This window comes from Marmota marmota, unplaced genomic scaffold (genome assembly GCF_001458135.2).
Source record: "Marmota marmota marmota unplaced genomic scaffold, marMar, whole genome shotgun sequence".
Classification (NCBI taxonomy): Eukaryota; Metazoa; Chordata; class Mammalia; order Rodentia; family Sciuridae; genus Marmota; species Marmota marmota.
In genome coordinates, this window is record NW_026000241.1 from 14,549,532 (window position 1) to 14,577,013 (window position 27,482).

The following is a 27,482-nucleotide window of genomic DNA, read 5'->3' on the forward strand; positions in this document are numbered from 1 at the left end:
TCTTTATGGGCAGGAAAGCCGAGGCTCCATGAGTTCCTGAAGCTTCCCTGAAGAGCCCCATTAAGGAGAGCTGAACTGGGCTGACTGCAAGGTCCTGTTTCCTACCCTCCTCCCTGTGGGAGTAAATGGCCTGGTCCCAGTCATCCCCCTTTCTCCAGGTCTGCCCCGGGTTCCAGCCCTCCAGGCTTATAGATTCAGAGCCTCCTGAGATTGGCTGGTCTCCAGGCTGGAGCTTCTGAGCTTGCTTGCTGCAGCATCTAAAGATAGTCTACCTCACAGGAAACCAGACACTATTGGCTAACTTTGCAAATAAAGATGCCCTCAGAGAGAGGGAAAGGGAAATATTGGCCCCTGGCAGAGTCTACATAGGACAGGGTAGCTGACTGGCACATCCTGAGGTTCTCTTTCCCAGTGGGTCAAGGTAAGTGCACCTTAGTGGGCGGGTTGGGGTGGGCGGGGCACAAGGGAAGAGATCAGAGTAGATATGTGATGCTGGTGTACTCATGAGCCAGCCTTTTCCCGAGGATGTTGCAGTCTAAATATGTTCAATGGAGTGGAAAAGTGGACAGTGGGAGTGTTTGTGGGCCGGGGGTGGGGTGGGCTAGATCCTCTACAATACACATAACATAGTGGGACACAATTAGAAGCGTTAACAATGACATTTTAGGGATATGGAGAAAAACTTGTGGTTTAACTTTAACGGAAAAAAGCAGATACGAAATTGAGTCTGGATGATAATGAGGTCTTAACTGCTATTTTTTTTTTAAAGAGAAGATATAGTACTGGCTTTTTAAAAGAGCTCATATCCTTTAGAGACCCACATGTAAGTTTTACGGGTAAAATTCAATAATCCAGTGCTGCTATGAAGTGGGAAACAGATAAACTATTAACCATGAGGCTGGGGTTGTGGCTCAGTGGCAGAGCACTTGCCTCGCACATGTGAGACACTGGGTTCGATACAGAACCACATAAAAAATAAATAAATAAAATAAAGGAATTGTGACCATCTACAACTAAAAAAATATTTAAAAAATATTAACTATGAGTTGTTAATTGTTGAAACCGGGTAATGGGTGCCAGGAGGTTCTCTCTGTTTTTTTATATGTGTGAATTTTTAATGCTAAAGAGTATTTTTAAATGACATCTGAATACTTACAATAAATATAAATGTATTTAATAGAAACATATAAAGATTAAATGTAAAAAAAACTGAAAGAGAATTGTGCTTGATTCTAGAGAGTAGAATTATGGATAGTTCTATGGATTTTTTTTTCCCAAACTTTTTTTTTGCACCATCTACAATTTTTCCCCACTTTGGTATCAGAGATCGAACCCAGGGGTGCTTAACCACTAAGCAACAGTCCCCGGCCCATTTTATTTTTTATTTTGAGACAGAGTCTTGATAAGTTGTTGAGGCTGGCTTTGAACTCATGATCCTCCTGCCTCAGCCTCCCAAGCCACTGGGGTTACAAGTGCGCACCACCGAGTCTGGCACCATCTGCAATTTTTTATAATGATCCTATATTGCATTTTAATTAAAATGTTTTTAATTAATAGACCTCTGACACAAATTTACTGTTCAATTTTGATATGTGCTTATATAACCCACTGTGAGAACACTTGGGCTCAGAAAGGTTTGTGCCATTGGAAAATGTGATCTTTGCAAAGAAATTATGAAAGCAACAGAGGAAATATGTTCCTGCTTGACCACAGCCGCCCTTTCTCAGAGGCCACAGCTGAGGACCAGCTGTGGCTATCTTTTTCTGGGTGCTTGTCTTGCATCTGTCAATCATAACCGCACAGAATTTACATCTGAGTCCAGAGAAGGATGAGGGAATTTAAGATTCTTCCTCCTGCTCAAAAAAAAAAAAAGTTCTTATTGTTATTGATTTAAATACTAGATATAGCATACTTGAGATGAAAAGAAATTAAATCAAAAGTAAAGAATAGCAAACCATGTGAAATAGTCAAGAAAACTTCCCTGCACGGGTCATCCAAGGGGCCTAGGCTTCCAGGGAGGAGGCAGATGGGAAGGGCACATGGGCTGCTGAGCCTTGGGGGCCACTCTGGGTCAAGGGAGGGGGCAGTGAGTAGGACTTGGGACCTCTGGAAAGCAGAAATGGCCTAAAGAAGGCCAGGGTAGATTCTTCCCTTTCACCTTCTTCACTTGGCTTTATTTTCACAAAGAGATTAGGGCAGGAAATGTCTCAATCCAAATTCAATTTGACCCCTCTTGGCTCTCAGACTGCATGGTGCTTACCGTCCCCTGGGAAGGAGCAATTACTCTGCCAGCTGCACATTTGTCTCCTTACAATCTACCTCCCCAACCCTCTCCTCAATTGTCCCCATTTCACAGAGTGGGCTGCAGACACTGCTTGGCTTTGGAGAGAAGTCCTGGCTCCTCTGCCCTTAGAAACTGTGCTCATAACTTGGCCTTGCTAGGTCCACTTCCTACTGTCACAGAGGACATTGTCCATGAGTCCTTGAAGCCAGGATTCAATAGGTGTTGATTTTTTGTGATGATGAGGGGCATGGTATATAAAGTCCCAGCACACTGCTTGGCCCATGTTTCATGTTCAAAAATAAAATATATGTTACTATCATGGGAAAACTGAGGCTTAGAAAGCTTGGGTATCTTGAGACCACCCATTACTTTCTTTTTTTTTTTAGGGGGGGCAGGGTGTACTTGGGCTTGAACTCAGGGGCACTAGACCACTGAGCCACATCCCCCAGCCCTATTTTGTATTTTATTTAGAGACAGGGTCTCACTAAGTTGCTTAGGGCTTTGCAGTTGCTGAGGCTGGCTTTGAACTCGTGATCCTCCTGCCTCAGCCTCCTGAGCCACTGAGATATAGGCGAGTGCCACCATACCCAGCATGAACACAGACTACTTTCAAGGGAGATTGTAAGAGATCCAGAGTTGTAGGGTCAGGAGAGGAGAGAATGTGTCAGAGCTGACTCAATTCAGAACCAACTTCTGTTCTCTTCTCTACCCACTCCGGGAGGCAGCCCTTCCCCACCCCAGTCAAATGTGGAAGGGCAGCTATGTCAGGTATGGTCTTCCCAAACCAGAGACCCTGGCATCATTTCTGAGACTCGGGGCATCAACTTACCCCTCCCCAGCCCACCCTCTGCCCTGGAGTCAAGAGCCCAGAGACATTCAGATTCAACTCTTGTAGCAAATGAGCTAATGGGGAAAGCAGCTCACAATGCCCCTCAGCAGCTCACAGGCATTTGAAGCAGGATGATGAAGTCCAAGTCTCAGCTGGCTCTTCTGAGGAATTGTTTTGATTCCCAGGGGGGCACTCTGGGAGTTCCAAGAGGCAGGCTGTCTCCTGTCACTCAATCTGCCCGGAAGAACCAAAGGAGACTGAGATTGCCACCTGAACCTTGGTCCAGCCTTCCCTCTTCAAGGACTCGGAATACACCAGAAGGGATGTGCAGTGGATTTTTTTTTTTTTTAAAGAGAGAGACAGAGAATTTTTTAATATTTATTTTTTTAGTTTTCGTCGGACACAACATCTTTGTTTGTATGTGGTGCTGAGGATCGAACCCGGGCCACACGCATGCCAGGCGAGCGCGCTACCGCTTGAGCCACATCCCCAGCCCTGCAGTGGAATTTTTGTGGCCTCTGGCCACAGTGGGTGCTTCAACAACCTCATCTTATTATTTGACCAAAGTTCAACTATTTGGAGTTGTAAGTCTGGGTCAAGAAAAAAAAAAATCTCCATTACATCTCCTTAAATATCTTTTGAGACTACCTTTGTCCTTTTCCTTAAATTGATGTTTATTGTGGAATATAACACCCTGAAAGAACAGTACCCAGGTTAACAACTTATTAAAACCCATCTGCCATGTAACCACCACCCAGGCCAATGTAAAGAACCTGGCCTGCTCCCAAAAGTCTTCCTCACGCCCCCACCTAACCACAACCCCTCCTGCCACACAAATAACCACAACCCTGACTTCAGGGCAATTGTTTTCTTGCTTTTCCTAGTAGCTTCACCAGATCTACCTCTGCGCCCCCAAACAACATGGTTTAGCGTTGTCTGGTTTTGATCTTCATATGCGTGGGCTCATTCAGAGGTCTATTTCTGAGTTTGGTTTCTTTGACTCAACATTGTGCTGGATTTTCTTTAATATTTAAAATGTTTTATTTTTTCCATTTTTCAGTTGGTATATTACAGTTGTACATAATGGTGGGGCTTATTTTTACGTATCCGTTCATACACAGAATATAACAATATAATTTGACTAATATCATTCCCTAGTATTTCCCTTTTCTCTTCCCTCCTCCCTCTGGCTGGTTCCTTTCCTCTACTGATCTCCCTTCAATTTTCATGAGATCCCCCCCATCCACCCACCCACCCACTTTCTTTTCCTTTTTCTTCTTTAGCTTACACATATGAGAGAAAATAAAGGACCCCTGACTTTCTGAGTTTGGCTTATCTCCATTTAACACAATGTTCTCAACTTCCATCCATTTTCCTGCAAATGACACAATTTAATTTTTATTTATGGCTGAATAAGTCTCCAGTGTGTATACATACCATATTTTTTTTATCCATTCATCCATTGATGGACACCTGGGCTGGTTCCGTATTTGGCTTTTGTAAATGGTGCTCCTATTATAAATATGCATATGCATGTATCACTGTAGTCAGATGATTTTAATTCTCTAGGACAAACTGGTCATATGGTGGTTCTATGCCTTGTCTTTTGAAACCCCCAAACTGTACTAATTTACAATCCCACCAACAGTGGAAAAGTGTTCCTTTTTCTCCATATCCTCTCCAGCATTTATTACTATTTTCATCATTGGGTTTTTCAAATGCATCCATGTTATAAGAAATGTGCATGGCAATAATGTCCAAACTGGATCCAAACGGAAAGTCACACTCACGTGCATCAGCAATAGAAATAACAATAAACTGTGGAACATTCACCCAGTGCATTCCTATACAGCTGTGAGAATGAATAGATGACAGCCACAGTAATGGGATGGGATGGGATGCTTCCAGAGAGGCTGAGATGAACTTACAGATAAATGCAAAATTGGTACAGTTCCATGGGGCACTTCCCAGTGCATCTCCATCACACACAATTTTTATGTCTATGAACAAGAATGGGTGCTTGCTTTGCAACTGTCAATCATAACTCCTATCAATTTTCTATTACTTACAGCATTACAAATTAGCTCAGACAATGAAAGAAGGTGATATCACCAAACGGTGAGCGAGAGAGGACATCTAGCAATCTCTCGTGTGGGACTGTTTCAAAGTCTTTAATATTTTTTCCTTAGGTTCCTAGGGTAAAGTTTGCAGCTCCTCTTTCACCCCTCTTCTGCTTCCCACCTTGGCTCTCTGCATCCTTACCTGAGCCTCCACTCAGGCTAAACTGGGCTTTCCAGAATGTTCCCAGGACATGTGAGCCCAACCCAGCCTCACTTCCTTCTCTCTGCCCAAGAAACCACCCTGAGCTAGCCCCTCTGAGCCTTTGACTTCAAAGCCCACCTCCATTCATTGCCAGCTCCCTCTTTGTCACTCATAAGGCCTCTCCCACCTTTAAGTCTCAGCCTAAATGGCAACATTTTTTGTGACCCTTCATCATGATCTCCAGTCCTAATGGGGACACATGTAGAGACCATCCCCTGGATATGTTTCATTGCTACACAATAACAAACATTTACAAGAACTATATCTTAAACATTTATATTCAGAATTTATCACACAGAAAATTAGCATGTGATACACATCACAAGTGATCCACTGAGAGATTGCAAGATAGAATAAAAATCTTATCCTCTTCTATAGCCAGCAGGCACACCCCATTATTGCCCATGTTTCTCAGATAAAGAACAGCTAGTCACCAAGTAAGAGGCCTTGACAGCACCATCTCTCATGCAGACTTCAGCCTAACCTTACCTGGTAGTCAGGGTGGCCATTGAGTTAACTGACTGGCTCCTTCTAGGAGGAAGCATCCTTCTCTTTCCTTGGTAACAAAGTTGGTTTGCATCTTGGGGCAGGGCCCTGAAGTCAGGCCCTTTGCTTCTTACATTTCAAAGAGATGATGCGCAGGTCCTTGAGAAAGGCCTAGTCCCAGTCGTGAAACAGATAAAAAAGCCTACCAAGCTTCAAGAAAGGACAGATACACATTCAAAGAGAGGAGGAAATACTTACAATTACAATTTTTCTAAAGTAAATGCCCTAAGGGGGAAAAAAAGAAGCAAAGAGAATCTCTTCCCTGATATTCAGCAAGGAAAATTAATCTCTTGTTTTTAATATTTATTTGCTCTTATACTACCAAAGGGTAAGGATGCTCAATAAATATTGGTTTAATTAATAATTAAGTAACTAACAAGTCTGTCTCTGTCTCGATTATTTTTTTTAATTTTATATCAAGTATTTTCTTTCAAAATTTTACAGTTCATTTTGACAGAAATAAATAAATACCATAAAGTACTTTGAAGAGGAAAGAGTGTCAAACCCCAAGCAAAATAAAGTATTTTGAAGAGGAAAAGAGAGGAAAGAGTGTCAAACCCCAAGCAATAGCAAGCTTTGGAAAGGGGCAACTCACAAACCCAGTGTGGGTCCAGGGTGCCTCACGTGTGGTTTTCTCTTATAGGTACTTTTTGGTTTGGGTGTGTGCATTTGTGCTGCATAAAACCACGGTGGTTGGACAACACCGTGAAGTTCACGGTTCTTTGGGGATAGACAGTCACTCAATTTACTTGCACAGGGGATAGGGTACAAATTGCAAAATTTTTTCTTTATAGTTCCCTTCCATGGACTTGAAGCCCCCTCCATCTGCCACAGCCTCAGCTTTCTCTGTATTCTGAGGGGTGCGTGTTGTAAAAATAGCTGCACCCTACATGGGAAACTCATCCGAATCTAGTAAAACCAGATTGCCCAGCAGCCAGGACTATAGATGTGGTGACAGGCTAAGGCTATTCCTTTTTAGTGCAAGGTTAAGCTCAAGAACTTTTTTGGGGGAGGAGGGTCATGCTGGAAATCAACAGATCCAGCTCTGCTTCCGACTAGAACTTCATCTGAACACTCCTAGGCTGTGACCCAAGCATGTCACACACCCTGGGCAGGCTGATGGCAGCAGACACATGCTTTCACTGACCTAGAACTCACATTTGTCTTTAAGGTTGATTCCTTGTGTTGAATTTTTGTTGAAAAATTGAGTGTGTCAGAGCTGGCAAGACCTCTGGAGGTGATCTGGCCCATGGTTTCATTTAACACATCAGAAAACTGAGGCAGGGCTAGAGCAACCTGCCCAGGGTCTCCCAGAATTCAGGCATAACGTGCACAGGCCACCTAGGAAGGTTGTGGCTCTGGAGAGGGAGCATGGGAGGAATAGACGAACTCTAGATAGGGCAGAGGGGTGGGAGGGGGCATGGGGTTATTAATGATGGTGGAATGTGATGATCATTATTATCCAAAGTACAGGTATGAAGACATGAATTGGTGTGAATACACTTTGTATACAACTAGAGATATGAAAAATTGTGCTCTATATGTGTAATAAGAATTGTAATGCATTCCACTGTCATAAATAAATAAATAAGCACCATGATATATCCGAAGGTAGGAAATAGGCTGATCCTTCAACCTTCATCCTTTTCTTCTCCAGAGAAAATGATCCCAATTTCTTCACCTCTGCTGATGAGAGCTAGATTCTGGGGGTCTGATGTGAACGCCCCTAGTGGTGGCCAGAGGCACAAGTAATATCCCGCCCTGCCCATTTTCCACTTGCCATTCCCTGAGAGTCAGCCTGCTGGGCTTTGAATCTAGAAAGGAGAAACCTAAGCACTTCAGGGTTGTATCATGGACCAGCTTCTTTCAGAGGACTTGTGTCTACTATTTCTGAGTCTTAGTTCTAGGGAAGTGGCCTGTGATATTCTACAGACTTCCCCTCCAAGCAGAAAAGCATCACGCATTGCAGGAAACACAGAGGTTTGTGCAGAGGTGCATTTGGGATTGAAATCCTGGCTGTATGGCATTGTGGGGCAGTTAACCAAATCTCTGTGAACCTCTGTCGGTCCATTTGTGAGGACAATCATTTCTCATGGAGGATTGTAGACAGAATTCAGTGAGATGGTGCGTATGAGGCATGATCTTGGCAGGCTCCTGGCATGGCAACGTGTGCTCCTTCTTAACTGAGGTTTTCTGGGGTTAACATGCAGTTCTGGAACACTGAAAGAACCAGGGCATTCCATGCAGTACGTTTGGATGGAGCAACTCTCTGACTTCAGTTGGTCCAAAGGGGAGAAAAAATAAAGCCTCACAATTTTCTTGTCTCTGGGCTGGAGCTCAAACCCAGCCTTCACACAAAATTTTACTAAACAGGGACCAGGAAAGGTAAAAATAGATAGATAGATAGATAGATAGATAGATAGATAGATAGATAGATAACAGAAGATACCCTGGATTTGGAAAATGGTAAGCAGAATGTACAACCAAAAGAGGGTCGGGGGGCAGGGGGTGAGGGCGTGAGCAACACAAAAAGCATGTCAGAGAGAAGGCAAGTGTGGAAACAGGAAGCTCAGGAGGAACGAGGGGTGACGATGACCTCCACCCACCCATAAGAAAAGTCAAAAAATAAATGAGCAGGCCTGAGAAAAGGAAGTGGCCGGAGGAAGTGAGGGGATGAGCAGCAGAGTAGAGCAGGATTTTTTTAATTCTAATTTGTTATATATGACAGCAGAATGCATTATAGTTCACATTACACATATAGAGCACAATTTTTCATATCTCTGGTTGCACACAAAGTAGAGTCACACCATTCGTGTCTTCATACATGGACTTAGGGTAATGATGTCCATCTTATTTCACCGTCTTTCCTACCCCCCACCCACCCTTCCCCTCCTTATAGTTCCTCTATTCCCCACCTACTCCCCCACCCAACCCCACTATGAATCACCCTCCTTATATCAGAGAAAACATTCAGTTTGGTTTGGGATTAGCTAACTTCACTGAGCATTATATTCTCCAGCTCCATCCATTTATTTAAAATTGCTATGATTTTTATTCTCTTTTAAAATTGCTGAGTAATATTCTATTGTGTATATATATACACCACATTTTCTTTTTTATCTACTCATCTAGGTTGGTTCCACAGTTTAGCTATTGTGAATTGTGCTGCAATAAACATTGATGTCAGGGACACAGACACATCAATGTTTACTGCAGCACAATTCACAAGAGCAGGGAGTTTTAGAGAGCAGAAGTTGTGCAGAAGTTGTCTCTGCTTGGCTAGGGAACAGACACGCGTTTCGTTCTTGCTGGCTGCTGCCCTGAGCTGTCGTGCACAGCCTCAGGTGGGGGTGCCTTTCCTGTGCCCCGTGCCTGCCTGCTGCTTGCAGCACTTGTGGGTATGAAACCTAGCTGAGAAGATGCTGCAAAGGCTCATCCTGTTGGATCCTTACATTCCGGTTCTAGTGTCCTGAGAGACAAAGGAAAGCCACTGTCTGGGCAGGCCTCCCTTGAGGGCCATCCCAAGGGCTGGCCACACTGCCACCTGCTGCCAATACCCTCTCTTTAAGTTCATCTCTCAATCCCTGAACATCTCAGAGAATCCAGAAATAGAAGGTCCACACAGCTCAGGACCACTGTTCCTAAAGAGCGAACTTGCTAAAGCTATCAAGTTCGGGGACCATTCAGCAGAGGTGCTGTCTTCCCAGACTTTGAGTTTCTGGTGTAAACAGAACTCTTGCTGGGCTCTCCCTGGTTTTGCATTAAACCCAGGGCCTTGTACAAGCTAGGCAAGTGCTCTACCTCTGAGCTCCATTCCCAGCCTGAGACTGGGTTGGATCTGGCTCCAGCACAAAGACTACTCTGCCTTTCCAGGCAGATAAAACCCTGTGTCACCTCTGACACATGCCACCGAGGCAGCACTATTTCCCAATACTTACCTGGAGAGAGCTGAAGTTGTGTAAGAAGCAGGTATGCCCAGCAGCACACACAAGAGGAGTGTATTGAGGAACCTGTGTTCCCCACACCACCTTCAGATTGTGCTGTGCTTCGGGTCCTGTGTTCCTCTCTTGGGGCTCCACAATGAGAGGTTGATGGGTCTCTTATCTTGCTTCACTAGGTCTTCCAATCACTTACCCATTCATTCATTCATTCAACACAGCAGGCACCCATAGACCTCTCTGGATTCAAGGGCCCCTGGCCTGTGACCATAAAAGACAACTGTGTGCCCTGTAAGCTCCGCCAGGAACAGGAGATGCTGTCACCATTAGGTCCTGCCCTGGTCCTGCCCTGGTCCTGCCCCAGCGGGATTCTGGAGGTCCTGAAGGATGAGTGGCATCGGCGCAAGGAATGAGACAAGGAGTCGTTCCGTTGGAGCAATCTCCAGAGAAAGAGCAGCTTTCTCTGGGTCATCTTTTACTACAATTTTTCTCATCATTATGGATTCAGAATCATTAATAGAATACATCATTGATGTTACAATTTCCAGATTTTCCCAACATGTGACATTCCCTTTGCAATCATTATGGGTATAGAAAAATGCGTTATTAATTTACATTTTCCCAGGATACAACATTTCCTTAGCAATCATTATTAGGAGTACAAAATCATTAATAAAAGCGTCACTAATTTGCATTTTTCAGATTTTTCCAAGATGTACTATTTTCTTATTAACAGATGCCAAACTACGTAACCAGACTCTAAGTCTCCCAACCTATCATTAACCTTTAAGTTTTAAGTTTATTTCTAATCGAAGAGCCCCATCTAAAGAAGTCCCCTTAAATCTTCTACTTAAAATATCCTAAAGTCTATAAACCATTCTTAAAGCATCTTAAGGACCCACACAACTAAAAACTTAAGAATTCTAAACTTAAGAAACTAAATAAAATAATATTTCTAACATTATTCTAAAACTGTGTCTTATAATGCTACTTTAATTAATTCCTATATTTATTCTCATAAAATGGGTTGAGCTGCTTTCTCAAAGAGTTTCTTTGTTTCTTAGTCAAGGTACACTAGTTCTTACATCTTTGTAATCTCCCTCACTGAAAGGCAAGTTTTGAACATCAGTCCACTTACTGCCAATATTAACTATGCTCATCATAAGTCCCTATGTGAGGTAAAAGAGGATTTATATAAAAGGGGGGGAATGTATCTTTATTAACCTTAAGTTTCCTAAGTGTATAACATAACTTTCCCTTAATCAAATAAAACTACATATGGTGAGCTTTGTGCAATAAACATACTAATTAGGCTTTCTAAGAGGCCGGAGATATGGGCTTGGGTTCTTAGTTGATATAATCAACGTGGTGCCTAAAGTTCTCATGACCTTTCGGGGAATGAATGTTGTTCATTATCAGTTTTATCCTCAATGTACTGAGATAGTAGAACAGCCTTCTATTTTGTCCTCGATATGCTGAGAAGTAGTAGAACAGCCTTCAAGGCATGGACTACCCATCTGAAATTTAATTAGGTTTAGCAATAAGCATACTCATGCTTCCTGTCAGGAATAGGAGCATGAAAATAAAAAGTCCCAATGACATCAAAAAGGGTCTCATGGTTTCGGTTTCCCACCTGTGAGGCTTTGCCAGCACTTATCCTCACTGTGACCTTGTCAAGACAGTGGGAGGGGGAGCACCTTCACCAATTCTCCCTTTTTTTATTTTTTAAATTAAGAAACTGTAGTTCCAGATGGGCTGAACGAATTCCGTGGCTCAGCAACTTGAAGAGGACAGGAAAGGGCAAGAATAAGGACAAGAATAATTAAAACACTTACACCACTATTGATTAAAATAGAAAATAAGGTTTTGCTGGAGACTGAAGAATTCAATTTGGAAACAAAAGTATCAGCTAACTCTGGAACGGATGTTTCTGAAATATGTGCTTGACTACTGTCTTTTATCTTTTCTTGTAATTCCTCTATACCTAGGGTTAAATTAGTATCTCTCCATAATCCTCATAAATGACATTGTATTTGAAACCATGTTTCTTCAGAATAGTTGTATGTGTGGGGAGTAACACAAATCCATTTAAACTGAGAATGATATCTAGTTGTCATTCGAGTTTTTATGTTTTGAATTTGATTGCCAATATAAAGGATAGCTTCTTCTAAAGCATTAACTCTTGCTTCTAACTTTCTATCTATATGTTCTTGGATCATAAGTGCAGTAGAAATATTTTGTGACAACTCATTTACAGGATGAGCAGTATGAACTTCTTTAACTAGTGCGGCAGTGGAAGCAACTATGGACCCTATTATACCAATTAATGCTGAGATTCCTAAAATTAAGGCAGCTACAAAACATTTAGGTCTAATTAGAGCTTGATTAACTAAATCTGATACTCGTAACCCAGGATCATCATGCCAAGAAGAATCTAATTTAACAGGCAACATAATATAAGAAGGTTGATGTACAATTAAAATATGATTGGGTGCTGATATACTAGGATCAGTACAATTTGTTAATGTACAGCCTTCACAAACAACATCATAAGTTTCCTCTTCTAATTTTGAGATCTGTAAAATTCCTTGGTCTCTAAATAATATTGCATTGGGAGATCCCACACAAGCCGTAACAAAATGATGCTCATATACTCATATACATATCTATAGGTGCTATACATCTATAGATATGTATTATACCTAAAGAAGCCAATAACTTATAAAGTTCTGTATAGACCTGATAATGTTATTTGATTTTAGTAAAATATAGAGGAGTTGACCCATCCAGCTGAGTACCATCTATTCATAGGCTCCACTGCAGACCTCATAGCAGTTTGTCCTTGAGGAATATTCCAAGGATTTGATGACAAAAATCTACGATGATCATAGTCAAGTTTAAAAATAGAAAAATCATATATTGGCAAGGAAGAATTTTTTGGAAGAATTTTGGAAAGAATGTATGTTTCAGAAAACATACATTTATGCCAAGATGGAAATCCAAATTGTCTATCTACCCCTACCCATGAATAATCAAGATGGGACTCAGCTTTTAAACAGTCTTGGATCATAGGAGGAGGCCTTTCTGAGGGTAAAAGATCTTTAAAATCAGGAAAACCTAAAGCTAAAATAGAAAGTACTCAAAGATCCTTCACACCTCTTTCCTCATTTGGGGAATTTGTTTTTAAAAAGTTCTAAAATGAAGTTGTAAACAGACTACAGTTTCAGTAACACTATATATACTAAAACAAAGAGGAGGTAAATGACTGTGACCCTTAAAACTGAAATTATAGGTTGATATAGGAGTAATAAAAGAATTAGATTCACCGCCCAAGAGATCAGTATCATTGGTAAATACCCTAATATTTTCTTTTCCCCAGGTACATAGGTGGGTCAGGATAATATGCCCCAAAATATTCAGAAGATACATTTGCTACTTGACAGGCAAGAATGGCTAACATAGCAATATACATATTTTCTGGCATATAGGAATTTGACTAAGAAGAAATAAGTACTTGAGCTTGATAAGTCTGTTGTTTTATCTGTCCCCAAGTCGGTGGTTTTGCGAGTCTTGTAGAAGATGCTTGTCTAGGTGAGGGTTGAGAACTGTTGAAGTTCAACTGAGAAAAGGATAGAGTCAAAGTAGTTGTCAGATCCTCCTCAGGCACCATGGTCAATTGTGGGAAGTATTGGAGATCAGGAGGGCACGATCTCTTCTGTTTCCTGTTCCGAAGGCTGGACATTGGGTCGAATCAGTCTATCAGGAATCCAAATAGGAGAATCCGCATCCTGTGGGAAGACACAAGCATACCCTCGCCCCCAAGTTAATAATACATCAAGTCCTTTCCATTTACCCATCAAGAGATCTTTCCATTTCACTAAGGGTTTTGCTGATATTTTTTTCACTTTCCCAATGTCTTAGCATGGGAGTTATTGTGACTTTATAGTCACAATTAAGGCGGTTTAATCACAAACAAGGCATGTTGTAGAACATGACGAGGAGAACTATATTCATATTCTCCTTCTTGAAGTTTAGTAATTGGAGCCTTTAGTGTTTGATGAGCTCTCTCAACTGGAGCTTGTCCTTGAGGGTTATAGGGAATTCCCATAAAATGAGAGATTTTTGAACATGTCACAAAAATTTTTAAAAGCATTTGAAGTATAAGCTGGTGCATTATCTGTTTTTAGTGCTAGGCGTCCCCAAATATGAGAAACAAATAAGCAGATGTTGGACCACATCTTTATATGCTTCCCAGTTCTTGCTGAGGCAGTAATCACATGGGAAAAGGTATCAACAATGACATGAACGTTATCCAATTTTCCAAATGAAGGAATATGAGTAACATCCATTTGCCATAAATCATTAGGTCTTAAACCCTGAGGATTAACCCCCATGGATAGAGTTGGGAATAATGTTGGGCAGGTTTGACAATTTCTAACAATAGTTCTAGCTGATTCCCTAGGATATGAAATTGCTGTCAAAGGGCAGAGGGATTTTGATGATGTAAAGCATGACCAGCTGTAGTTTCTTGAGGAGTAAGAATTTGGGGTTTAGTTAATGAATTTGTCAAAGCATTACCTTGTAACAGTTCTCCTGGCAAGTTAGAATGTCCTCGAATATGTCCTATAAAATAAGGATGTTGTCCTTCTAGGATCAACTTTTGTAAAGAATTAAGATAATGAAAAATTGTAGTCTTGTGCTGAGGAAGAGAAGCTGTTTCTAGATGAGGAAAAAATTCACAATATGCTGAGAATTAGTATACAAATTAAACATTTGATCTTTTAACTGGGTAAAAGCCATAATTACAGTTACCATTTCTGCCCTCTGAGCAGAGGTTTCCTCTGTCTGTTGAACATAAGTTTTATCATTAATAACTAAAGATGCTCGTCCATTTGAGGAACCATCAGTGAAAACTAAGGCTGCAGTTGAGATAAGGGCTCAGAAGAGAACAATTTTGGAAAAATGATAGGATGGTTCTTAACCAGGTGTAACAAAGGATGAGATGGCAGATGAAATTTAATGTGACCATAATATCCCTGTAGGGCTATTTGCTAGTCTTCAGAATGTTCCATAAGCATATTTAGTTGATCTCTAGAGTAAGGAACCACCAAATTATGCATTTCTTTCCCAAATAACTCTCTACTTGTATGCCTTCCCATTATTATTAATAATGCAACCACAATAGGATATGAGCAGATAACCTTCTTAGAGGTAACTGGCATATGCATCCATTCTAAAGGACCTGACTGACACAAAACTCCTGTGGGTATATGAGGAGTAGGTAAAATAAGAAAATCCCAAATCTGAGTATAATCAACTCTTTGCAATTGTTGTCTATTAATAGCTTCTTCTACCTTGCATAAGGCCAGTTCAGCCTCTTCTGTCAAAACACGAGGAGAACGTGGGTTTGAGTCTCCTCTCAAAATATCAAATAATGATTTAAGTTCTGCAGTAGTGAGTTTCAGAAAAGGACGAATCCAATTAATATCTTCCAAAAGTTTTTGAAAATCATTTAAAGTCTGTAAATGATTAATCCATAATTTTAAACTTTGATGGGTAATAGCTTGAGTACTTATAATTCTATCCAAATAATTAAAAGGAGGGGATTGCTGAATTTTATCTGGGGCAATTATTAGACCAAAATTTTGTAAAGATTGTGTCAACCTCAATAAAATATGATGAAGCAATTGGACGTTTTCATGAACAATTAATATGTCATCCATATGATGGATAATATAGGCATCTTTATATTTATCTCTTGTTGGTTGTACTTCCAAATGCAACATATTTATGACAGAGAGTGGGGCTATTTTTCGTACCTTGAGGCAATACCTTCCACTGAAACCGTTGGAATGATTGTTTCAAATTGACAGAGGGAAGGCTAAAAGCAAATCTTTTACAATCATCAGGATGTAATGGAATAGTAAAAAATCAGTCTTGTAAGTCTATTACCATAACATGAAATCCTTTAGGGACAGCTAGTGGAGAAGGGAATTCTGGTTGTAGAGAACCCATATCTTCTTCCCCTGTAGCATTTATAGCTCTTAGATCTTGTAATAATTTCCATTTACCTGATTTCTTTTTAATAACGAATATAGGAGTATTCCATGGACAATTGGATGGCTCTGTGTGTTTTAATTCAAGTTGTTCTTGAATGAACAAATATGCCCTGTGATTTTTCTATTGTTAGGAGCCATTGTTCTACCCATACAGGCTCATCATTTTTCCAAATCATTTAATCTGCTGTTTCAACAATGGCCCCAATTAAAAATCCTGTTGAGCCTCTTCTACAAGGACAGTACAGAGACACACTCCCATTTTAAACATTATATCTTGACCCCATAGAGTAAAAGGAAGAGAAGAAATCACATATGGCTGAAAAGTTCCTGAATTCTTATTATCAGTCCATTTAAGTATTTGAGTGCTTTTTGCTATATTAGTAGCAGTTCCAAGTCCCCTAAGTACTGAGGGAATCACCGTTGTAGGCCAGGTTGAGGGCCAATCTTTTCCTGCTATACAAGTAACATCTGCTCCTGTGACCAAGAAACCTCCAATTGTTTTTCCTTGAATCTCTAGTTTTTTCATAGGACAAGAGTTTTGAATTTTTTGAACCCAAAATGCCATATCATTAGAACCAAAACCTCTAGTTTGTCTTTGATCTTCTGAAATAGGTCGATTTCCTATTGATAAACAGGGAAGTAACAAGATCTGAGCAATCTTTTGCCCTTTATGAATAATCAAAGTTTTTTGAAATGAAGGCTCTACTAAAATCTTAATTTCTCCAGTATAATCAGAATCAATAACTCCAGGAATAACCTTAATCCCTTGTAAAGAAGTAGAGCGGCTTCCTATAATAAGGCCAAGAGACCCTTTAGGTAAAGGCCCATGTATTTTAGTAGGTATAGCTAAAACAGGAGAATCTAAAGGAATAACTACTGATTCTGAAGATGCCAAATCTAACCCTGCTGAATCCGGGGTGGCTCTCAATAAAGCCCTTATAGTATATCCTGTTGAAAAGGATTGGTGATGGCCTCTATTACTGGAAGGGCCCGAGGCTGGCCTATTACCAGTTTCCCGGTTTTGTAGGTTGGGAGTTATCTGTAAATTATTAGAATTAACTGGGGAATTCTGAGGAACAGTTGGCATTGGGCCACCTTCTAAAGGTCTCCCATTTTTATGAAATTTAGAACGACACTCCTTTGCCCAGTGGAATCCCTTATTACAACGCGGGCATGGAGTTTGGGGTCTAGACATCTGATTGGGAAGTGCGATTTCTCTAGTTTGAAAATTTCTATTGGGGCAAACTTTACGAAAATGACCCATCTGTCCACAAGAAAAACAACCCCGATTTCCTTTTCTTTGCCCTCTGTTTTGAAGCCCTTTAAGAAACTGAGCATTTGTTGGTCCATGTAATGCTGCTGCTATGGCTACACCTTGTAAATACGAGGGTGACATGTCAGCACAAACCTTAATGAAGTCAGATAAACTTCCTGTCGTTCTAATAGGTCTCAGAAGAGTCTGACATGCAGTGTTTGCATTCTCGAAAGCCAATTGTTTAATTATGATTTGTGCAGCTTCATTATTAGTTGTAATTTTTCCCACCAAATCTTTTAATCGGGATAAAAATGCTTCAAAAGGTTCTTCAGGCTTCTGTTTTATGGTACTTAAGCCAGAAGCTTTAATTTCCGTATTTTCTAACTGTCTCCAAGCATTAACTGCTAAATCTGAACATTGGACCAAAGCAGGACGAGGCAAGTGTAACTGATCACTTGGCAGAGCCCAATCATTTTCTCCCAATAACATATCAAGAGTGACTTCACTGTTTACAGATTTATTATATCGAGAGCGCTCTTTAGCTCTATCTTTACAGTCTGTTTTCCATAACAGGAATGTCCCTCCGGGGAGACAAGATTTTGCAGTAGCAAACCGGTCATATGGGGTCATCCATCTACTGGCAATGGTATCTACTAATTGTAAAGAATAAGGAGAAGCTGGCCCGTAATCATGAACAGATTGTTTTAATTCTTTTAAAGTTTTTAAAGGCAGGGGTTCCCATTGAGGCAGATACTGTTCCTCGTCTCTATCAATAAAAGGGAAAGGGAAAGTAAAACCGAAGTCTCCAGATTGTAGAGCCTCTTTCTTGGCTCCTTCAAATCCTCCATTTTGCGAGGGAGGAGGTAGGGTATTTTTTATTTTAGAACCTGGTTTATCTTTGGTAGGAGATTTTTAAAAAGGTTTATAAGGCCCTGTGCCTAGAAAGGCAGGGAATTCTTCATTATAATATTTAGCAGTTGCCTTTTCTATATCATCTTCATCTTGTGGGCTGAGTTGCTTCTTATCGTCATCATCGTTTATAACATAAACATTGTCTTTTGCTTTTTGTTTTAAAGGAGTTTCCTCAGTCGGAGCTGAAAGCTTAGTGGAACTGATTTTAGTTTTTAAAGTTTCAGTCTCATGAGCCGGATCTAACATCTCTCTTAATAAAGGCCATAACGCTATAGTATCTACAGGCATATTTTCTGGTCCATGATAAGAATAATAAGCCCTTAAACCTTCTCCTATCTTTGCCAGAGTTTTTAAATCTAAGGTCCCTTCTTCAGAGAACCAAGGGCAAGATTCCTGAATAAAATGAAAAAACCTCGTTAGTTGTGAAGCAGAGACCTGAATTCCCTTTTTTGTAAGCATATGTTTAACAATATCAATGAACACTTCTCGCTTCTTAGATTCTGTGTTACCCATTTTTCTCTTACTTAATTTCCCACTCTCACCTGCTTTATTAACAGGGGGCTCGTGAAACCCACGGGTAATGACCTATCCACTCTGAGAATGGGGGCTAAAGCCAAGGGGGCTTACCTACAGGTCACTGTTTCAGGTACCAAATACCGGGGTCCTGTCCCAGACGGATCCAGGGGGTCTTGAAGGTTGAGTGGTGTCGGCACAAGGAATGAGACAAGGAGTCGTTCCCTTGGAGCAATCTCCAGAGAGAGAGAGCTCTAATGCAGCTTTCTCTGGGTCATCTTTTATTACAATTTTTCTCATCATTATGAATTCAGAATCATTAATAAAATACGTCATTGATTTTACAACTTCCAGATTTTTCCCAAGATGTGACATTTCCTTTGCAATCATTATGGGTATAGAAAAATGCATCATCAATTTACATTTTCCCAGGATGTGACATTTCCTTAGCAATCATTAGGGGTACAAGATCATTAATAAAATGCGTCACTAATTTGCATTTTTCTGATTTTCCCAAGATGTACTATTTTCTTATTAACAGATGCCAAACTACGTAACCAGACTCTAAGTCTCCCAACCTATCATTAACCTTTAAGTTTAAAGTACACCTGTACTTTATTTCTAATCAAAGATCCCCATCTAAAGGAAGTCCCCTTAAATCTTCTACTTAAAATATCCTAAAGTCTATAAACTATTCTTAAAGCATCTTAAGGACCCATACAGCTAAAAACTTAAGAATTCTAAACTTAAGACTCTAAATAAAATAATATTTCTAACATTATTCTAAAACTGTGTCTTATAAAGCTAATTTAATTAATTCCAACATTTATTCTCTTAAAATGGGTTGAGCTGCTTTCTCAAAAAGTTTCTTTGTTTCTTAGTCAAGGTACACTAGTTCTTATATCTTATATCTTATATTTTTATTATCAGTTTTGTCCTCAATGTACTGAGATAGTAGAACAGCCTTCTATTTTGTCCTCGATATGCTGAAAAGTAGTAGAACAGCCTTCAAGGCATGAACTACCTGTTATGTTCTAGCCATCTGAAATTTAATTTGGTTTAGCAATAAGCATACTCATGCTTCCTGTCAGGAATAGGAGCATGAAAATAAAAAGTTCCAATGACATCAAAAAGGGTCTCATGGTTTCATGAGTTTCAAAGCCCATCTGTGTGGCTTTGCCAGCACTTATCCTCACTGTGACCTTGTCAAAACAGTGGGGGGGGGGGCACCTTCACCAAGGTCGTTAGGAATGAAGGTCTAAGATAAACTATATATCCTCCCAGAAACATTTATACAGCATTTGTTCTAAATCAGGCCTCTCTCTTTGCTAAACCCTGATCTACAGAGCTAAAAAAAAAAAAAAAATGTGATTCTTCTTTTGGGATCTCCCAGTCTTGAGGGAGGGATATGGGGAGGGGTATAATGCAAAGTTAAAAAAAAAAAATGCTGAAGGCACACACATTTGGGCCCAAACTGTAAGCCTGCCATGAACAAGCTGCGTGGCCTTAAGCAAGTTATTCACCCTCTCTGAGTACACCTACTTGCCCATAAAGTATAGATAATCCTTTTATATGTCAAATACCATTTAGCAAACATACCCCCGTGCCTGGTATTTGTACCAGGTTACTTACTTTAATTTTTCCTATACTTCATATTTTTGTTTATTTTTATCTTGAAAATTCCAAAAGAAACATTTAAAATCACTTCCAAAATAGGTAATGTGTGTACATGGTAAAGTAATCCTGAGATTTGGGGGCTGGGGTTGTTAGCTTAGAAGTAAAGTGCTTGCCTAGCGTGTGCAAGGCCCTGGGTTCAATCCCCAGTACCAAAAAAAAAAAAAAATTCCAAAAGTTTACAGTAAAAATTAAAATCCCCCCACCACCCCCCATCATCTTCTAGTCTCCATACATGCCCTCCAGAAGGAACTACGGTTACCACCACTGGTCCACCCTCCAGAGGTATTCAGACCTCACACAAAACATACACACAGCATTATTTCCACAGAGAGCAGCACAGTGCGTGCCTGGTACCTCATTTACCAGTGTATCTTAGAGATGGTTCCATGACAGAACACAGATCTGCCTGGCTTTGCTTTTTTTTTTTTTTTAAAGCAATTGTTTGATGTTCTGTTCTTTGGATTTATCGTGGTTTTGTGTGGTCTGTCCCTACCTATGGGTACTGAAGTGGTTCCTCTTCATGTCTATTTAAGGCTCACTGTGGTGAGGGTCTGAGTGCACACTTCCTTGAGCTTGTGTGTGAGCATATCTCTGGATAAACCCCAACAAGCAATTGGGTGTCATTGCATTCTTTGGCTCTCCACAAACCCCAACGTTGCTCTTTAGAGGGGAAGAAGCTGAGACAGTGGCCCTGCTGACTTTTTACCTCCAAGGACTCCACTTTGTTTGATAGTCACTGTGTCCCCATCTTTTTTCCCTGGCCATCCTTCATCTTGAGTGGGGGTGGGGTGGGCATTAAGGGATGGGAAGAGTGTGGCCTGGGCTTCAGTCCCACTCCCCCACTTCTAGTTGTGCAACGAGCCGGGGCCTTGACCTTGCTGTGCCTCTTGTGGACGTAAGGTCTCCAGTCCCTTGGAATCACAAAGGGGCTGTCAAAAGAAACACACCTCCTGCTCCTCCCTCCATAGCATGGCTCCCAGCAGGGATCACAGTACGCCTAGCATGCATCTACTATATGCATAGCACTGTGCCGGTGTTCAGAGGAACCCCTGTAGGAGCTGGGCCTGAATCTGATCTATCAAGGAGCCAGGATAAAGGTGGCTGAGGGTTTCTGTGGCCTTGCTGGGCAGATCCTCAGGATGGCAGGGATTGTCCTGAGCCAGATCTGCCATTTGGATCTCAGTAAGTAAAATGTTCACCAGTCAGGCAAGGTCATCCCTTCCACAGCATCTCCTGAAATTGTGTCCCATCTGCAGGGATGTATTGACCCACTTCCCAATTCGGTCTTTATCTCAAGACTTTGTGTGAATTTCACATGGAGACAACAGGCCCCTTTGTGGCTGAGGTGGGGCCTAATTAATCCCTCCAGGAGCTCAGGCATGTTGAGCCCCGGGCAATTTATATATTTGCATCGATGTTGGGACCCTCCAATCAGGACCTCCTCCAGCTTATTTGGAGTCTTGGAACAAATTAGAGAAGGTGTTCTTGTGTGTGTGGCAGCCCAGTCACACAGCAAGGTAGGATGCTGGATTGGGACTCCTTACCCCTTAGCTAGCGGAAATTAGTTTTAACTGTCCCTGCCTTCTCCACACAGGGTCCTGCCCCAGTCTTCAAATAGCCCTGGAGCCATCCAGTGCAGTGAACTAAACACAGGACTTTCAGAATTGCAGAGAGGATTCAATGGGTAACAATGCACATGGAATGTCTGGCAATAAGCCTAGCTGTTTAGTAATAGCTTAGCAAAAACTGGCTTACTCCCCCACCCCTTTAAAATAATTTTTAAAAAGGGCTGGGGTTGTGGCTCGGTGGTAGAACACTTGCGTGTGTGAGGCACTGGGTTCGGTCCTCAGGACCACATTTAAAAAAATAAAATAAAGGTATTGTGTCCATCTACCAATTAAATAAATAAATAGCAATCTAAAAAGAAACCATTTTTTGATTATTATTTCAGGGGGAAATTTTAGAACCTTTAAATACCAAATTCCCACAATGCCCTGAGTGGGATTGTCTACAGGCAACCTGGATGAGTCCAAACGCTCAAAGAACCTCAGCAGCCTCACCTAATGCAGGAAGGAAGTAGCATTTACTAAGTTCCTGCTGTATGCGACACACTTAGAACAGTTTCTCTCTTTAGAGAAGCTCTGTGGGCAGGTGTGAGACTGCATCTCAACCTTGCAGATGAGGAACATCAGGCCCAGAGATTCCAAACTCACCCATCAATTAGCCAGAAAGGGCAGACCTGAGCAGAATAGAATAGACATTATGATTGATGTATGTACATTCCATGTATGTATTATATGTCAAAATACATTCTGCTGTCATGTATAACTAAAAAATTTAAATAAATTTTAAAAAATAAATAAATAATTTATTTAAATTTTAAAATAAATTTTAAAAAATTTAAATAAATCGTACGGTTAAAAGGAAAAAAAAAAAAGAAAGAAAGAAAGGGCAGACCTGGGGTTCAACCTCAGAGAACTCAAGTCCATAGAAGTTTGGGGGCTGATGGACAGATCACAGGCACAAAGAAATGCAAAACAATTTTTATTGGTTTTAACCTTTTGAAGTCAGCTTTGCCATTTCTTTTCAGTGGGCAGAAGGGGAGAGAGACTGTCTAGCCTAGGGTCCCTACCTTACAACCGTCAAGGACTTGACTATTTCCTCTCTTACACAGCAGTATCCCACACACTAAGTACCAATTCCTGTTTCCCCATCATCAGCGTTAGACAGATGAAGCTTGCTTTGTAGAACTCAAAACAGGATCAGGTCAGCAATTAATTCTTATTAACTTAAATGGTCACAGCTAGACACCTTTTCAAGGAAAAGGGCCTTGCAGCCTGAAGCAGGGAACTCACACATTTTTCCTAGGGTCAAACACTCCATCACAGACTGAGAAGGTCCAGGACTGGCAGCCTCGGCCTATTTCATGGCAGAAGAGACTGGGTGAGATGCAGGACATGCCGGAGGCAGGGCAGGGAGAAGCAATACCTCAGCTGGGTGGGCTGTGGGAGATACCGCCTGGGTGAAACCATCATGGCCAGGATGCAGTAGGGTGTGGAAACTCCCTTGGTTAGAGAACCATGAGCTCTGCTTTCAGTTTTGATGAAGAAGGAGGTGCTGACAACCAGGAGGCCTGCTTGGAGACACTCGGGGTTTCTGAGCCTGCCTGTGGTCTCACAATCAAGAGGAGGTGCCAGAGGAGCAAAGGGAGAGGGTGGCCTGTCTGTTGCCTCTGGAGTAAATGTCCAGCAAGTACTCGATGGGAAAAGAGTGGGAAGAGGGCAAGCTTGATTGCCCAACCTGTGCAGAAATGTCTTCTTTTTCAATTTTTGCTCAAAAGAAACCAGGAGATAAGGTTAGTGGGGGGAAGCCAGGGCTGGTAATAACTAGGAGAAGTAGTCTCTCGGGTCCAACCGTGGGCTCATCTGGTCTTGCACCTGTCAATCCTTCTGTGACCACAGAACCCTGGATCATGACAGTGCTCCTCTTCAGCTGAGGCTGGAGGATGGCCATTAGTCCCAGTTTGCGTGGGTTTTAAGGATTTCCCACAGGTGGGAATGATGAAAGTCCTGGGCAACACGAAACAGATGATTCATGAGAGAGCATGACTCTGCCTATTCCCTGCTGAGGACAAGAAGGACTTGTTAGTTCCAAGAGGAAGAGGAGGAGAAAGGGCTCTCCAAAACCAAACAGGGGAGTCTCTGAGACCTCTGTCTCCAGGCTTAGCTTCATGGAGGAAAAATGAGAGGCCAGAAGTTGGTGAAGGTGGAAATAAAAAAAGAGCATAGAAAATAGCTTGGGGAAAGGTTAGGCTAAAAGAAGCTTCCCCTGTCACCTCTCCTTATCCTGCCCTTCACCTCTGTCCTTGATCCTCCTTCCCCTATCTATACACTAGTCAAACTCAACACCTTTTGGAGAAACTTTTGAAAATTGATGAAAGAGATCTGTCCCAAGTCCCCAAAGACCTAGATCCAAATGCTTGCTGAGCAAGTCCTCTTAGGGACCTCTCTTTGACCTTGTCGGGGGGCCTGGCTGCCTCCCTTGCCAAAGGTTTCTGTTGCAACTTCCACCACCAGATTGTGGTGGAGATGAACAAGATGGCGGGTGTGAAGGCAGGAAGCGACTGGTATTTGTTTCTTCCTTCCTGCCTCCACCATGGACCAGTTAGAATTCCAGATTTGTTCCTGTGAGGACTAACCCTGCCGCTTTGTTTTCCCTTCTGATCCAGGTCCTCACCATGCCCACCTCCTTCCCTAAATCAACTGAGGAATTTGAGTATGACGCATCTGCTGAAGCCTGTTATGTGGGGGACATCGTGGACTTTGGGACCGTGTTCCTGTCCATATTCTACTCTGTTGTCTTTGCCTTTGGCCTGGTGGGCAATCTGCTGGTGGTGATGGCCCTCAACAACAGCCGGAAGCGCAAGAGCATCACCGACATCTACCTGCTGAACCTGGCCTTGAGCGATCTGCTCTTCGTAGCCACTTTGCCCTTTTGGACTCACTATGTGGTCAGCGAACAAGGCTTCCACAACGCCGTGTGCAAACTCACCACCGCCCTCTTCTTCATCGGCTTCTTCGGAGGCATATTTTTTATCACCGTGATCAGCATCGACAGGTACCTGGCCATTGTTCTGGCCGCCAACTCCATGAACAACCGGACTGTGCAACACGGCGTCACCATCAGCCTGGGCGTCTGGGCGGCGGCCATCCTCGTTGCGGCACCCCAGTTCATGTTCACAAAGCAAAAAGAAAACGAGTGCCTGGGTGACTACCCCGAGGTCCTCCAGGAAATCTGGCCAGTGCTCCGAAACGTGGAAGTGAACTTTCTTGGCTTCCTGCTGCCCCTGCTCATCATGAGCTTCTGCTACTTCAGAATCCTCCAGACCCTGTTTTCCTGCAAGAACCAAAAGAAAGCTAAAGCCATCAAGCTCATCTTACTGGTGGTCATCGTGTTTTTCCTCTTCTGGACACCCTACAACATTATGATTTTCCTAGAGACTCTCAAACTCTATGACTTCTTTCCCAGCTGCAACATGAAGAGGAATCTGAAGTTGGCCCTCAACGTGACTGAGACGGTGGCGTTTAGCCACTGTTGCCTCAATCCCCTCATCTATGCATTCGCTGGGGAGAAGTTCAGAAGATACCTCTGCTACCTGTACAGGAAGTACCTGGCTGTCCTCTGTGGTCGTTCGGTCCACGACAGTTTCTCCCCATCCGAATCGCAAAGAAGTAGGCAGGGGAGCATTCTGAGCAGCAGTTTTACTCACTACACAAGTGATGGGGATGCGTCCCTCCTTCTCTGAAGGGACCCACAAAGCCTTCTCTCTGCAGAGAACCCAGAGTTCCTGAATCGGACACTCAGTAATGAGAACAGATTTTTGTTGTTGTTGTTGTTGTTTCATACATGCAAAAGAAAATTCGGACCCAATACTAACAAAACCAGCCTACAGTGTATTCAAGAAATGTGCTCAAAATTTGAATGCCAGGATGTTTTTTGCTTACAAATGGAAAAATTGCAATCCAGACTAACTTGGTTGAAAAGAGATCTGTGAGTGTTGTTCTCATTGTGGCACTGACAGGGGGTGACTGAGCCCTCAGGGTGAGTGGAAAACAGGACTTGAATCTAGCTAGAATTTGCTCTCTCTGACTCTCAAGACTTTTAGCAGTGATAGATCTCCAAAGCTCACGTAACACAGATTTATCACCAGAAAGGGTATAGGATCCATTCCTCTCTGGTCCCCAGGTCAAAATATCCCAGAGAGGTCTTCTGATTGGCCAAGTTTGTATCAGGTGGGGACCAGGTGGTGGCATCCACAAGAAAGGGATAACCTTGATCCATGGTTAGAGGTTGAGGTTAGATGTTTCCAACAAGTTAGAGGAGTCCCTACTGCTCTGATCAGACAGAGCAAGAGCCACAAAACTTCCCCTGTACCTGAGCTAGCTCCTCCTTGTCACACCAACCAGCACACACCTCTTCATTAAACTTCCTTTGATCATGTCCTCAAACCTACAAGGGCTCTCCACTGCCCACTGCATCAAGTCCAAACTCCAATGCCCGACCTCAGACCCTCCACCATGCAGTTCAACTGACAGACTCCCCGCTACTTACTTTTCCAAAGGACCCCATCCACCCTGGCAGTCATCTCCTATGTCAGCCATATCCAGCCCTGTGTCTGCAATAAGACCTCACACATCCCCCTCCACTTGCTCCCAGGCCCATGGGGAGAAACAAAAAGAACCTTGCCCCAAAGTGAAGGCATGAATTCCAATCCCAGCTCTGTCATTTGCCAACTTGGTAACCTGGGGCCAACTGAAATTCAGTTCCTGCAACTATAGAAGGGGGCTGATGGTATCTTTTGTATAAGGAGCATTCTCTCTATCATGAGGAACAGCCACCAACTCTTGCAAGCCCCCATCATCTCTCCTGTTTCCCAGACTTCAGGTGTACCCTGGCACACCTGGCAATGAGGAGGTTGCATCATGCCCAAGTAGGACATAGCCCCAACAGAGAGGAGGCTGGTTTCTTCTGCAGCCCTCAATAAACAGCTAGATCTGAAGGTGGACAGCCTCCTGACCCAAGCCTCCTAATCCCTTTGCCACAAGCTCCTGCCCAAGTCAATCTCCTTCACTCTTGCCACGGCCAACCTGGAGAGCCAAGCCATGAGAGCAGTTTTCTTCTTTCAGTAAACATTTGAGACGGTCTAAAAATTTAAAGTAATAATGCTAAAGAAAACATCATCTGTGCTCTAACCACACGAGTCTTTTCATTCCTGGTTTGCCCATCAGACCTCGTTCACATTCTCATCTGTTTAGAGTTGCAATCATAAAGCACAGTTATGTAACCTGCTTTCTACAATATTAGATCCCCAATAGCTCTGTATCTGTGTAGTTTTATAACAGTCCTTTTAGAAGACTCTAGCAGATTGCATGCTCATTGAGGCAGACGTACTGATTCATTGCTGTGTGCCTGGTCTCTCCTTGGCTGTCTGTATATGTGTTTGACAAACGAGAGAATGAGTCATGTTCCTTCAGGATCATCTGCCATCATTAACTCACCATTACTCTGTTGATAAACATTTCACTCCTTTCCAATATGCAGCAAATATATGTTTTACATCATTTTCATCTGTGTTATTTTCTTTCTC

The 27,482-nt window shown here is 42.1% G+C and overlaps 1 protein-coding gene across 1 annotated transcript; it reads left to right on the forward strand.

The window, feature by feature from the left end:
• Positions 1-271: 271 nt before the first annotated feature.
• Positions 272-27,460, forward strand: Cx3cr1 (C-X3-C motif chemokine receptor 1). The gene is made up of 2 exons (XM_015489464.2): positions 272-421; positions 24,564-27,460. The coding sequence occupies exon 2, from the start codon at positions 24,573-24,575 to the stop codon at positions 25,638-25,640; it is 1,068 nt and encodes a 355-aa protein (XP_015344950.1). The 5' UTR covers positions 272-421; positions 24,564-24,572; the 3' UTR covers positions 25,641-27,460.
• The last annotated feature ends 22 nt before the right edge of the window (positions 27,461-27,482 follow it).